General features: G+C 42.8%; 1 protein-coding gene across 1 annotated transcript in view; it reads right to left on the reverse strand.

Moving 5' to 3' along the window:
• ankrd24 (ankyrin repeat domain 24) overlaps positions 1–13,615 on the reverse strand; it is a 43,255-nt gene that overhangs the window by 23,833 nt on the left and 5,807 nt on the right. Inside the window, exons 6-14 of the mRNA XM_061884018.1 lie at positions 13,102–13,172; positions 10,941–11,047; positions 6,019–6,185; positions 5,060–5,082; positions 3,144–3,149; positions 625–720; positions 440–559; positions 248–371; positions 51–184 (exon numbers count right to left, since the gene is read on the reverse strand). Of these exons, the coding sequence (XP_061740002.1) occupies positions 51–184; positions 248–371; positions 440–559; positions 625–720; positions 3,144–3,149; positions 5,060–5,082; positions 6,019–6,185; positions 10,941–11,047; positions 13,102–13,172 (848 nt within the window). The remainder of the gene's footprint in view (positions 1–50; positions 185–247; positions 372–439; positions 560–624; positions 721–3,143; positions 3,150–5,059; positions 5,083–6,018; positions 6,186–10,940; positions 11,048–13,101; positions 13,173–13,615) is intronic.

Below are 13,615 nucleotides of genomic sequence, written 5' to 3' on the forward strand. Positions count from 1 at the left end.
TAAAGAAAGGCCACGTTGGGTGCGGATAAAACCGGAACTGGAGACCAAACCTGCACTTTGAGGACCAGCTCAGCGTTCTGAGAGGCCAGCTCCTCTATTTGTTTCTGCAATTCTTCCACGGCTGCTTCCGAGGAGGTCCGGTCTGGACCAGGTGAGGCTCTGGACCGCTTGGAGAGCAACCTCTCTGAAGGACGCCACAACATTACAAGCACAGTAAAGTCAGACTGCGAGACGGGAGATGGCACACCTGAGAACATGTCGTCCAGATCCTCAGAGTCGATGGCGCCCACGCCGTTGACTCCCTTCCGCTCCTCGATCAACTTGTCCCGCTCCGCCTCCGCCTCTTTCAGGCGCCGCTTGAGTGCGGACAACTACGGAGGTGACAAACCCGACTTACTAACCCTAACTTGGCATTGGTGGTGTGGTGGCGGCGCAGTACCTCCCCCAAGGCAGAGAGGGCGCTCTGTTGCTGCTGCTCCAAGGCTTTGATCCTCTGGAGGAGTCGGCCTCTCTCCAGGCGGAGACGGCGGATCTCCTCAAACACCTCCTCGTCCTCCACCTTATGGAAGGATAGTTCGAGGAACTTTAGCGTGAGAACTTTCAGGACCGTGAAGCGGCAAAGACCTGATGCGGTCCTGGAGGCGGAGGAGAGGGAGTGGGGCGCTCAGGCGACTGGGCGCTGGGAGCGGGACTACGCGGGTACGGGGTGGGCGGCAAACCCTTGAGGATCAGAAAAACACTTCAGATTAATAGTATTACTATTTGTATTACTGCTGTCAAATTAATGTTTTAAAACCACATTAAAGGCCTACTGAAACCCAACTACTAGCGACCACGCAGTCTGATAGTTTATATATCAATGATGAAATATTAACATTGCAACACATGCCAATACGGCCGCTTTAGTTTACTAAATTACAATTTTAAATTTCCTTCGGAGTTTCCTGTTGAAAACGTCGCGGAATGATGACTCGTGTTTGTGACGTTATTGGTTGGAGGGGACATTTAGCCCAGCATCACATAATTACACAGTATTTTGGACATCTGTGTTGCTGAATCTTTTGCAATTTGTTCAATTAATAATGGAGACGTCAAAGAAGAATGCTGTTGGTGGAAAGCGGTGTATTGCAGCTGCCTTTAGCACCGAAACACAGCCGGTGTTTCTTTGTTCGTTGTGAAGCTTTAACACAGAGCGGTCAAGTTAAAATGTTTCTCTACGTCAACCAGCAAGTTTTTGGATTGGAAAGTTGTGATATTAAGTCGGCTCTTACCGGAGACTTGAGTGGATTACGCGACCTCATCCTGCAGCTTAAAAAGGCAGCTGTGATCTTGGCTCCTCGGCTTCTCTCAGAGATACTGGCGTTCACCGCAGCCATCCGACTTTCAGGTATGACTTTATAATCTCACTAAAATACTATTAACACAATAAGCAGATAAGGGATTTTCCAGAATTATCCGAGTAAATGTGTCTAATTACATCTGAAATGCTCCCACTGCCGCCGCTTTGAGCCGTCGCCTTTTTTTTTTTTTTTCACTCTAACTTTCCTCATCCAACTAAACTTTTTCTGATTACATTCCGATTTTTTTGGGTCGTTTTTTTTTTTTTTTTTACATTTTTCCTGTTTATTTTTTTGGACTGGATATGTTTTTAGTTGAAAATTCACAACTTTAAAAATATTTAAAAACACATTAGGTTTATTTGCACAAAGGATTAGTTATCAGATCGGTATCGTTGATACCAACCTAAGTTTTAGTCGGTATCGAATCAGAAGGAAAATCAGTGACATTCAAACATTCTGCCTGTACAAAAATATTAATGTTCAGTGTTTATTATTGTTGTAGTAATGTTACAAATTAATAAATTCATAAGTTAGTATTGTTTTATTTTTTAATGAACTAACTGACTAAACTTTTTTCATAATTTAAGTATACTTTATGTTTATTTTGAGCCTGTCTAATATTTTAGATCACCTTTCCACCCAGGGCCACATACTGAAAAGTCAAAATACTTAAAACAGATATTATATATATATATATATATATATATATATATATATATATATATATATATATGTAAAGACAAAACTTTGTGTTATAGGGTATTATTGTTAATTATGACTATTTGTGGGGTTTTTTTCAATATTTTGCTAATTTTTCATACATTTTAACTGTTATTTTTTAGCTGTATATGATAATATTTCAAAACACACGACTTGTTACATTTCAGCAGACACGTTAGTTTGTGCAAATATATCAGTTTTGGATCGGTATCACCGATACCAGACTGAAGTTTACTCGGTATTGGATCGCAAGGAAGATCAGTGCAATTGAAACATTCTACATGTAGGAAAATATTGACCTTCAATTAGATATTTAAAAGTGTTTGTTATTGTTGTTATCATTTTCTAAGTAATTAATTCATAAGTTGGTATTATTTTATTTTTTCTATCAACTAACTAACTAAACTTTGGTTATATTGTAAGTATAATTGATTTTATTTTGAGCCTTTCTAATATTTTAGGGCCACATGCTGAAAAGTCAAAATGCTAAAAAAAAAGATATTTTATCAATTTAAAGACAAAACGTTGTGTTATCGTTGACGAAGTATGTTATTATTAACTATTAGTTAAAAATTGTCAGCTTTTTCTCATTACGTTCCGATTTTTTTGCTCGTTTTCTTAAATTTTTACAGTTATTTTGTTTACATAAATATGTTATTATTTGAAAACACACAACTTTTACAATTTTAGCAGACATATAAGTTATATTTTGTGTCCGGATCATGTTTTTGTTATGTTCTGTTAGTTTTTGACCCCCTTAGTTCCTGTTTTGTGCACTCCTGGGTTTATTTTGGTCACCATGGGGATTAATTGGGTTCACCTGCCTCTGGTTAGGGGTCCCACGCTAAGCTGCTGTCAACCACTAATCAGAGAGCTATTTATTCACCTTGCTCGCCACACTCAGGCTGTTGTCATTCTGTCTCGGCGGGGATTTCGCAGCTTACTGCGGGGTTCGTTCTCCCTCAATGCAGACGGACCACTCTGGACAAAGCGTGCAGGTAAGAACATGATTCATTCCTCCAAATACCAAAGTAGTATAAACAAAACGGAACACAAGGCGAAGGCACAATGTGCTGATCGCACTTGGAGCTAATGCCACCTCTTAGCATGGACTAGGGACAAGCAAAACTCAGGGAACTGTGGCATGAAACAAAACTTGCGTAGCAGGTTGCGTGAAGCAAATAACTGGAGACAAGGCAAAACTCACGTAACTGGTGCACGTAGCAAACAATGACGCCAGACGGAGTGTGGCGAGCAAGGTGAATAAACATACTTGCCAACCCTCCCGGATTTTCCGGGAGACTCCCAAAATTCAGCGCCTCTCCCAAAAACCTCCCGGGACAAATTTTGTCCCGAAAATCTCACGGAATTCAGGCGGAGCTGGAAGCCACGCCCCCTCCAGCTCCATGCGGACCTGAGTGAGGACAGCCTTTTTTCCCGTCCGCTTTCCCACGATATAAACAGCGAGTTCTTGCGTTCTTATGGGGGGTTTATTGTTAGGCAGTTTCATTAACGTCCTCCCAGCGCGGTAACAACACACAACAACAGCAGTCACATTTTCGTCTACCGTAAAGCAGTTCGTCTGCCGTAAACAGCAATGTTGTGACACTCTTAAACAGGACAATATTGCCATCTAATCTACATGCATATGTGACAATAACATCTACAGCTTTTAGAGACTGCAGTGCACAACTGCGCACACAAGGAGACGAAGATGGAAGATTCCAGAATTTGATGATGAAAACACTTTTGTGCGTGCCACACAGCAATGCATCATCAGAGAGGGTGTTCAGCATGGTTAGAAAAATAGTGACAGCGAATAGAACAAGGATGGACAAATCAACCCTTAACTCAACAATGAGTACATGAGTGTTATGTGTGTGTATATGTGTAAATAAATGAACACTGAAATTCAAGTTTATATATATATATATATATATATATATATATATATATATATATATATATATATATATATATATATATGTATGTATGTATAGCTAGAATTCACTGAAAGTGAAGTATTTCTATATATATATATATATATATATATATATATATAGGAAATACTTGACTTGGTGAATTCTAGCTGTAAATATAGTCCTCCCCTCTTAACCACGCCCCCAACCACTCCTCCATCCCACCCCCCCCGACCACGCCCACCCACCCCCACCTCCCGAAATCGGAGGTTTCAAGGTTGACAAGTATGTGAATAAATCGCTCTCTGGTTAGTGGTTGACAGCAGTTGAGCGCGGGACCCCTCACCAGAGGCAGGTGAACCCAATTAATCCCCATGGTGACCAAAATAAATCCAAGAGTGCACAAAACAGGAACTAAGGGAGTCAAAAACTAACAAAACATAAGAAAAACCTGATCCGGACCACGGATCATGACAATTTGCACAAGGTATCAGATCAGTATCACCGATACCGGCCTGATTTTTGAAAAAAATCAGTTGTATCGCACATCAGTATCATACATAAATATAATTAAATTTATTTTCAAAATTAACGGGAGAAATATTTAAAATAAAAAAAATACATAATTGAGCTGTGACTGTACATATTTAATGGAATTTTTCATTTTGAGATTATTTAGATATACATGAAGGACATAATAATAATAATGTTTCACACCTGGAACGGAGCGCGGGGTGGAGGCGGGGCTTTCCTTTTGCGTGGGCTGGTCCCCCCTTGTGAGGACCCCGAGTGGTTGTGCAGGCTCTGCAGTGCAGTAATAAGACTCGTCAAAGACCGAGGACAGCCGTGCAAAACAAGGCAGAGAAGAAGAAAAGCACAACAACACAAAATAGCCTCACGTTGGACATAGGGCTGGGCGATAAAACAATATCAGAATACATCACCATACTCATGTAATCAATAAAATGTTGAATATATTTTGCTCCCGGTCCTTGTTTTCCATAATTCATAACTATATCCATAATTATCAATATAGAAGATACAGTTCTCAGCCCTAATTGGACAAGATGATGTGGTTACCTCCTCGCCTGTAGCCTCAGAAGCTACGCAAGCAGAGGATAGGAGAGACAAAAAGTTCATGTTACGTTATATAAACATTCATTTCCTGCTTTCATTTTTTTTGTCTTTTTGCAAATACCGTATTTCCTTGAATTGCCGCCGGGGCGCTAATTAATTTAAAACCTCTTCTCACTCCGGCGTTTACCAAACGCATGTGGCAGGGTTTCCCACACATTCATTTATTTGTGGCCGCCCGCCACGAAAGAATTACGGCCGCCACAAAAAATAAAATAAAAAATTAAAAAATAATTAATTTAAAAAAAAAAAAATTTCGGCTTTTGACTCGCTCGACCGCTCATGAAAGCAACGGGACTCTGTCTGTGAATGAAGCTTGTAGTTACATATTATACAAATATGTAAATATTATATAAAAATGTATGTAATCCTCCATGTTAAAATTGCAAGCGAGAGGAAAAAATAAGCGATCGCTGCTCACTCTTGCTGCTTGTTGTCACTTCTTCTGCAGCCGAGTAGTCGCAAGAAGGATCACTAGCGCCCTCTACCACCAGGAGGCGGGAGTCATTGATAAAACATAGCTGCTTACTGTTCTTTTTAGCATATTCAATGGCTTGGACCTTAAATCCTAATGAATAGCTCTCAATCTTCTTCCCTTTATGCGATTTCAAATGATTGAAATCAGCCTCCTCCATTTTGAAAATGATGACAGGGGAAGTGTCACTCGTGACGTGACGAGTTTGACCCGGTGGAAATTCTAGACATGCGCTAATAAAAACAAAATTTTGCGAAACGAGTTCTAACCGGCGTTAATCCTGATCCGGCGGTAATGCTAAGCATGCGGTAATTATTTTGCGAAACGAGTTTGACCCGACAGTAATTCTAGGCAGGCGCATACTGTATACCCGGCGGCAATTCAAGGAAATACGGTAGTTCACAAAAGAATACGGGACCTAATACGGTACCTGGGGGTGCCCCATTCTTCAACATGTGCCCGATGTGAGGGCTGTTGGCGCCGTACTCAGCCGGGCCGTTTCCGAGGGCGTCGACCAGCTGGGTGTTAGCCCCGCCCCTCAACAGGGCCGCCACTGTGTCCGCGCTGTCGCTCTCGCAGGCCAACATCAACGCGGTCCTGGCGGAAACATTCTTTGTCAGCTACATGAAGTGCTACATGACCAATAGTAGGCCCCATTCTTTGCTGTCATAGAAACACATTTTGAAGTCTATATTCAGGATCGTTAATGCTATATAGAAAATTCCCGTGGAAATGTTGATGGGCCTGTTATCTGTGCCCTGGACCTCTCGCCGGGGGGATCGCTGGAGGCCGCCGTGCTTGTCAGAATCCGTGAGTTTTTGGTGTAACTGTACAAAAGAGAGCTGCAGTGCTTGCCTAAAATGTTAGCATGCTTACAAGAAATTGCTAGCACGATGGTGTTAGAATAATTGTTTCTAAATTATCACCAAAAAACTTTGTATTACATTGTGTTCCCGACAAGAACACAAAAAGATGAAACCTTCCAAGAAGAATGCTCGTAAAACTCCACTCGGACTTCCAAGCGGACAGATGGCAGGATCTGCCCCACTTCCAGAAGAACTCTTTTTGAAGTATTTTTACGAACTTTTTCAACTAGTTTATGGGACTCTCGTTGAACGATTTGATGGAACTCTTCGGGAACCGAAGGCAACGCTGTTTACGACCCACTTCCCTGAGGAAGCAGCTGTGGGAAGTAGGGGGGGAAAGTCAAATAAAGAAGGCGGAGTACGATCTTGGGGCAGAGGGTGGTGCAGGACTGTACAAACAGTGTACAGTGGCCATGTCTTTCCTCAGATCTGAGTCCAAATTTATTTCTGTCTGTGTTTGATTCTTTGCCTTTTGTCTTGTTTAACAAATGTCATCAGTGTTTGAACCTGACAGAATGCATGCTAACAGTTAGCATGTCTCACATTTCAAGCAACACGGCTCTAAGGGGAAATAGAGGAAAAAAGTGTAAAATTTGATGAAATTTTTTTCTGCGATCTGTCACGTTTTAGCATTCAATCAGACATCATTGTGAGGGTTTGTATTAGTCTTCCATATACCGGCCCCCAGACACTTTTGTTTCCCTCTAAATTTGGCCCCTGAATCAAAATAATTGCCCAGGCTTGATATAGTGGAACACGGAGATGATTTAGGAAGTAATTCAGGAATCAAACATGAGGACTTTTAGTCGCAGACCGCATATTTAACTGTTTCTAACAACTTGCACACCCAGAACCCATCCATCCATCCAGTTTTCTGCCGCTTATCCCTTTTGAGGTCGCGGGGGGTGCTGCAGCCTATCTCAGCTGCATTCGGGCGGAAGGCGGGGTACACGCTGGACAAGTCCCCACCTCATCACAGGGCCAACACAGATAGACAATATTCACAAACTAGGGCCCATTTAGTGTTGCTAATCAACCTATCCACAGGTGCATGTCTTTGGAAGTGGGAGGGGCCTATCCACAGGTGCATGTCTTTGGAAGTGGGAGGGGCCTATCCCCAGATGCATGACTTCGGAGGTGGGAGGGGCCTATCCCCAGGTGCATGTCTTTGGAGGTGGGAGGGGCCTATCCCCAGGTGCATGTCTTTGGAGGTGGGAGGAAGCCGGAGTACCCGGAAGGAAGCCACGCATTCACGGGGAGAACATGCAAACTCCACACAGAAAGATCCCGAGCCCGGGATTGAACCCAGGACCTTCGTATTGTGAGGCAAGTGCACTAACCCCTGTTCCACCGTGCTGCCTCACCCAGAACTATACAAACCAAAATAATTTGTACACCAAATTGAGAAATAGTGTCAGGAGAGACATGTTTAAGGCAAAGTTTGACTCATAAAGGGAAAGTTGTTGATTCCTGCTGGAAGTTGACCAAACACCCTGCAAACCAAACCCAAATGTTGCCTTCACGAATCGTTCCTGTCTTCCCCCACTGATGGTCTTAGGAGCTTTGCAGCAGTCCCGCACCCCCACCCTCCCCCCACCCCACCTGTCCACACTTCAGCAGCTGCTGCAGACACAAACACAACTTCTGCTGCAACCGCTGACAGACACACAACTTCTGCTACAGCCGCAGAAAGACAAAACTTCTGCTACAGCCACAGAAAGACACACAACTTATGCTACAGCCACAGAAAGACACACAACTTCTGCTACAGTCGCAGAAAAACACAACTTCTGTTACAGCCACAGAAAGACACACAACTTCTGTTACAGCAACAGAAAGACACAACTTCTGCTACAGCCACAGAAAGACACACAACTTATGCTACAGCCACAGAAAGACACACAACTTCTGCTACAGTCGCAGAAAAACACAACTTCTGTTACAGCCACAGAAAGACACACAACTTCTGTTACAGCAACAGAAAGACACAACTTCTGCTACAGTCGCAGACAGACGAAGACACACAACTTCTGCTACAGCCACAGAAAGACACAACTTCTGCTACAGTCGCAGACAGACACAGACAGACACAGACAGACACACAACTTCTGCTACAGCCATAGACACACACACAACTTCTGCTACAGCCGCAGAAACACACAACTTCTGCTACAGCCGCAGACAGACACACAACTTCTGCTACAGCCGCAGAAAGACACAACTTCTGCTACAGTCACAGATAGACACTGACAGACACAGGACTTCTGCTACAGCCGCAGACAGACACACAACTTCTGCTACAGCCACAGACAGACACTGACAGACACACAGCTTCTGCTACAGCCGCAGAAAGACAAAACTTCTGCTACAGTCGCAGAAAGACACAACTTCTGCTACAGCTGCAGAAAGACACAACTTCTGCTACAGCCGCAGACAAACACTGACAGACACACAGCTTCTACTACAGCAACAGAAAGACACAACTTCTGTTACAGCCACAGAAAGACACACAACTTATGCTACAGCCACAGAAAGACACACAACTTCTGCTACAGTCGCAGAAAAACACAACTTCTGTTACAGCCACAGAAAGACACACAACTTCTGTTACAGCAACAGAAAGACACAACTTCTGCTACAGTCGCAGACAGACGAAGACACACAACTTCTGCTACAGCCACAGAAAGACACAACTTCTGCTACAGTCGCAGACAGACACAGACAGACACAGACAGACACACAACTTCTGCTACAGCCATAGACACACACACAACTTCTGCTACAGCCGCAGAAACACACAACTTCTGCTACAGCCGCAGACAGACACACAACTTCTGCTACAGCCGCAGAAAGACACAACTTCTGCTACAGTCACAGATAGACACTGACAGACACAGGACTTCTGCTACAGCCGCAGACAGACACACAACTTCTGCTACAGCCACAGACAGACACTGACAGACACACAGCTTCTGCTACAGCCGCAGAAAGACAAAACTTCTGCTACAGTCGCAGAAAGACACAACTTCTGCTACAGCTGCAGAAAGACACAACTTCTGCTACAGCCGCAGACAAACACTGACAGACACACAGCTTCTACTACAGCCACAGAAAGACACAACTTCTGCTACAGTCACAGATAGACACTGACAGACACAGAACTTCTGCTACAGCCACAGACAGACACAACTTCTGCTACAGCCACAGAAAGACACAATTTCTGCTACAGCCGCAGAAAGACACAACTTCTGCTACAGCCACAGAAAGACATAACTTCTGCTAAAGTCACAGAAAGACACAACTTCTGCTATAGCCACAGAGAGACACAACTTCTGCTACAACCACAGAAAGACACAACTTCTGCTACAGTCACAGAAAGACACAACTTCTGCTATAGCCACAGAAAGACACAACTTCTGCTACAGCCACAGAAAGACACAACTTCTGCTACAGTCACAGAAGGACACAACTTCTGCTACAGTCACAGAAAGACACAACTTCTGCTACAGCTGCAGAAAGACACAACTTCTGCTACAGCCGCAGACAAACACTGACAGACACAACTTCTGCTACAGCCACAGAAAGACACAATTTCTGCTACAGTCACAGAAAGACACAACTTCTGCTATAGCCACAGAAAGACACAACTTCTGCTACAGCCACAGAAAGACACAACTTCTGCTACAGCCACAGAAAGACACAACTTCTGCTACAGCTGCAGAAAGACACAACTTCTGCTACAGCCGCAGACAAACACTGACAGACACAACTTCTGCTACAGCCACAGAAAGACACAACTTCTGCTACAGCCACAGAAAGACACAACTTCTGCTACAGCCACAGAAAGACACAACTTCTGCTACAGTCACAGATAGACACTGACAGACACAGAACTTCTGCTACAGCCACAGACAGACACAACTTCTGCTACAGTCGCAGATAGACACTGACAGACACACAACTTATGCTAGAGCCGCAGAAAGACACAACTTCCGCTACAGTCACAGACAGACACAGACAGACACACAACTTGTGCTACAGCCACAGAAAGACATAATTTTTGCTACAGCCACAGAAAGACACAACTTCTGCTACAGTCGCAGACAGACACTGACAGACACACAACTTATGCTAGAGCCGCAGAAAGACACAAATTCCGCTACAGTCGCAGACAGACACAGACAGACACACAACTTCTGCTACAGCCGCAGAAAGACACAACTTCTGCTACAGTCGCAGAAAGACACAACTTCTGCTACAGACGCAGAAAGACAACTTTTGCTACAGCCGCAGACAGACACTGACAGACACACAAATTCTGCTACAGCCGCAGAAAGACGCAACTTCTGCTACAGCCGCAGACAGACACACAACTTCCACAAGTGGTTGTGGGTGCTGGCACACAGGAAGTGTTGTGTACCTGCCCTGCCGGCACACAGGAAGTGTTGTGTACCTGCCCTGCCAGCACACAGGAAGTGTTGTGTACCTGCCCTGCTTGTCCTGCATGTTTACTTCGGCGCCTCGATCCAGCAAAAAAGCACACAGCTTGTCTCGACTCATCTGGGCTGCAAGGATGAGGGCGGTGGCTCCATCCTTGAAGACAACACAAACATTTTTAAAGAGGCAATGCGACAAGTATTTTTTTTCATCAGCAATAGTTCTTAACCTTTTTGAGCAAATATTAGCACTGCACATCATCTTACACCTCATTTGAATCATATTCAATAATCATGTGGAACACAATTGCAGTTTAAAACTTATCATATGATCAACTACAAATCCCGTTTCCATATGAGTTGGGAAATTGTGTTCGATGTAAATATAAACAGAATACAATGATTTGCAAATCATTTTCAAGCCATATTCAGTTGAATATGCTACAAAGACAACATATTTGATGTTCAAACGGATAAACATTTTTTTGTTTGCAAATAGTCATTAACTTTAGAATTTTATGCCAGCAACACGTGAAAAAGAAGTTGGGAAAGGTGGCAATAAACACTGATAACGTTAAGGAATGCTCATCAAACACTTATATGGAACATCCCACAGGTGTGCAGGTTAATTGAGAACAGGTGGGTGCCATGATTGGGTATAAAAGCAGCTTCCATGAAATGCTAAGTAATTCACAAACAAGGATGGGGCGAGGGTCACCACTTTGTAAGCAAATTGTTGAACAGTTTTAGTACAACATTTCTCAACGAGCTATTGCAAGGAATTTAGGGATTTTACCATCTACGGTCCGTAAAATCATCAAAAAGTTCAGAGATTCTGGAGAAATCACTGCACGTAAGCCATGATATTACAGACTTTTGATCCCTCAGGCGGTACTGCATCAAAAACCGACATCAGTGTGTAAAGGATTTGACCACATGGGCTCAGGAACACTTCGTAAAACCACTGTCAGTAACTACAGTTGGTTGCTACATCTGCAAGTGCGAGTTAAAACTCTGCTATGCAAAGCAAAACCCATTTATCAACAACACCCAGGAACGCCGTTGGCTTTGCTGCGCCCGAGCTCATCTAAGATGGACTGATGCAAAGTGGAAAAGTATTCTGTGGTCTGACGAGTCCACATTTCAAATTATATTTGGAAACTGTGGACGTGGTGTCCTCCGGAACAAAGAGGAAAATAACCATCCGGATTGTTATAGGTGCAAAGTTCAAAAGCCAGCATCTGTGATGGTATGGGGGTGTATTAGTGCCCAAGGCATGGGTAACTTACACATCTGTGAAGACACCATTAATGCTCAATGGTCCATACAGGTTTTGGAACATTATATGTTGTCATCCAAGCAACGTTATCATGGACGCCCCTGTTTATTTCAGCAAGACAATGCCAAGACACGTGATACAACAGTGTGGCTTCGTAGTAAAAGAGTGCGGGTACTTTCCTGGCCCGCCTGCAGTCCAGACCTGTCTCCCATGGAAAATGTGTGGCGCAATTTGAAGCGTAAAATACGACAGCGGAGACCCCAGACTGTTGAACGACTGAAGCTCTACATAAAACCAGAATGGGAAAAAAATCCATTTTCAAAGCTTCAACAATTAGTTTCCTCAGTTCCCAAACGTTTATTGAGTGTTGTTTAAAGAAAAGGTGATGTAACACAGTAGTGAACATGCCCTTTCCCAACTACTTTGGCACATGTTGCAGCCATGAAATTCTAAGTTAATTATTATTTGCAAAAAAAAAATAAAGTTTATGAGTTTGAACATCAAACATCTTGTCTTTGAAGTGTATTCAATTGAATATGGGTTGAAAATGATTTGCAAATCATTGATTCCGTTTATATTTACATCTAACACAATTTCCCAACTCATATGGAAACAGGGTTTGTCCATTAAATAAATGATTAATTCCAATATTCATAAATTCATGACACATTTCAGTAGTTATGTATTTATTTGTTTGTTCGGACTCTCAATATGCAATAAATACAAATATATATTCTTCTTAGATAAACTGCCTGTAGAATTAAAGTGCAAATGAAAATACGGCTTCACCACTTAGGTCATAATTTTTGCGCTGAAGCATTTCAACTTCTTCTGATTGTTTGAGCTGTTCGTGCGTCACTCAGTCCACCGACTGACGCATTACTGCCACAAGTGGCGGAAATGTGTATCACAACGGACTGGCTTTAACTTACCCCGTCCTGGATGTCGAGCTTGGCTTTAAAGTCCCACAGGATTTCGGTACAGGACAAACAGCCGCTGACCGCTATGAGACAAAATTGTTGAAGACATTTACTTACAGACAACAACGTAGTTAGTTTTTTTTTGTGTTCTTTGATTTTGTAAAAGGTATAATGACTCAGATATATTTCCATAAAGAAAAGATTGAAAAATATCGGTATATGCTTGATAATTCCTGGCATCCGGGATCGATACTGGTACTTAACGGTACCAATTTTTGGTACTTCTCTGTGCTATCATGTGTTCACTTTGTAAACAAATGCATGAGTGAATTGTTTAAGAACATTTGACAACCACCTATTGCAAGGAATTCAGGGATTTCACATCTACGCTCCATAATATCCTAAAAAGGTTCAGAGAATCTGGAAAAAAAAACTGCATGTGAGCCATGATATTACGGACCTTTGATGCCTCAAAAAGCGACATCAGTGTGTAAAGGGTATCGCCACACGGGCTCAGGAACACTTC

This window comes from Nerophis ophidion, linkage group LG22, assembly GCF_033978795.1.
Source record: "Nerophis ophidion isolate RoL-2023_Sa linkage group LG22, RoL_Noph_v1.0, whole genome shotgun sequence".
In the NCBI taxonomy this organism is placed as follows: Eukaryota; Metazoa; Chordata; class Actinopteri; order Syngnathiformes; family Syngnathidae; genus Nerophis; species Nerophis ophidion.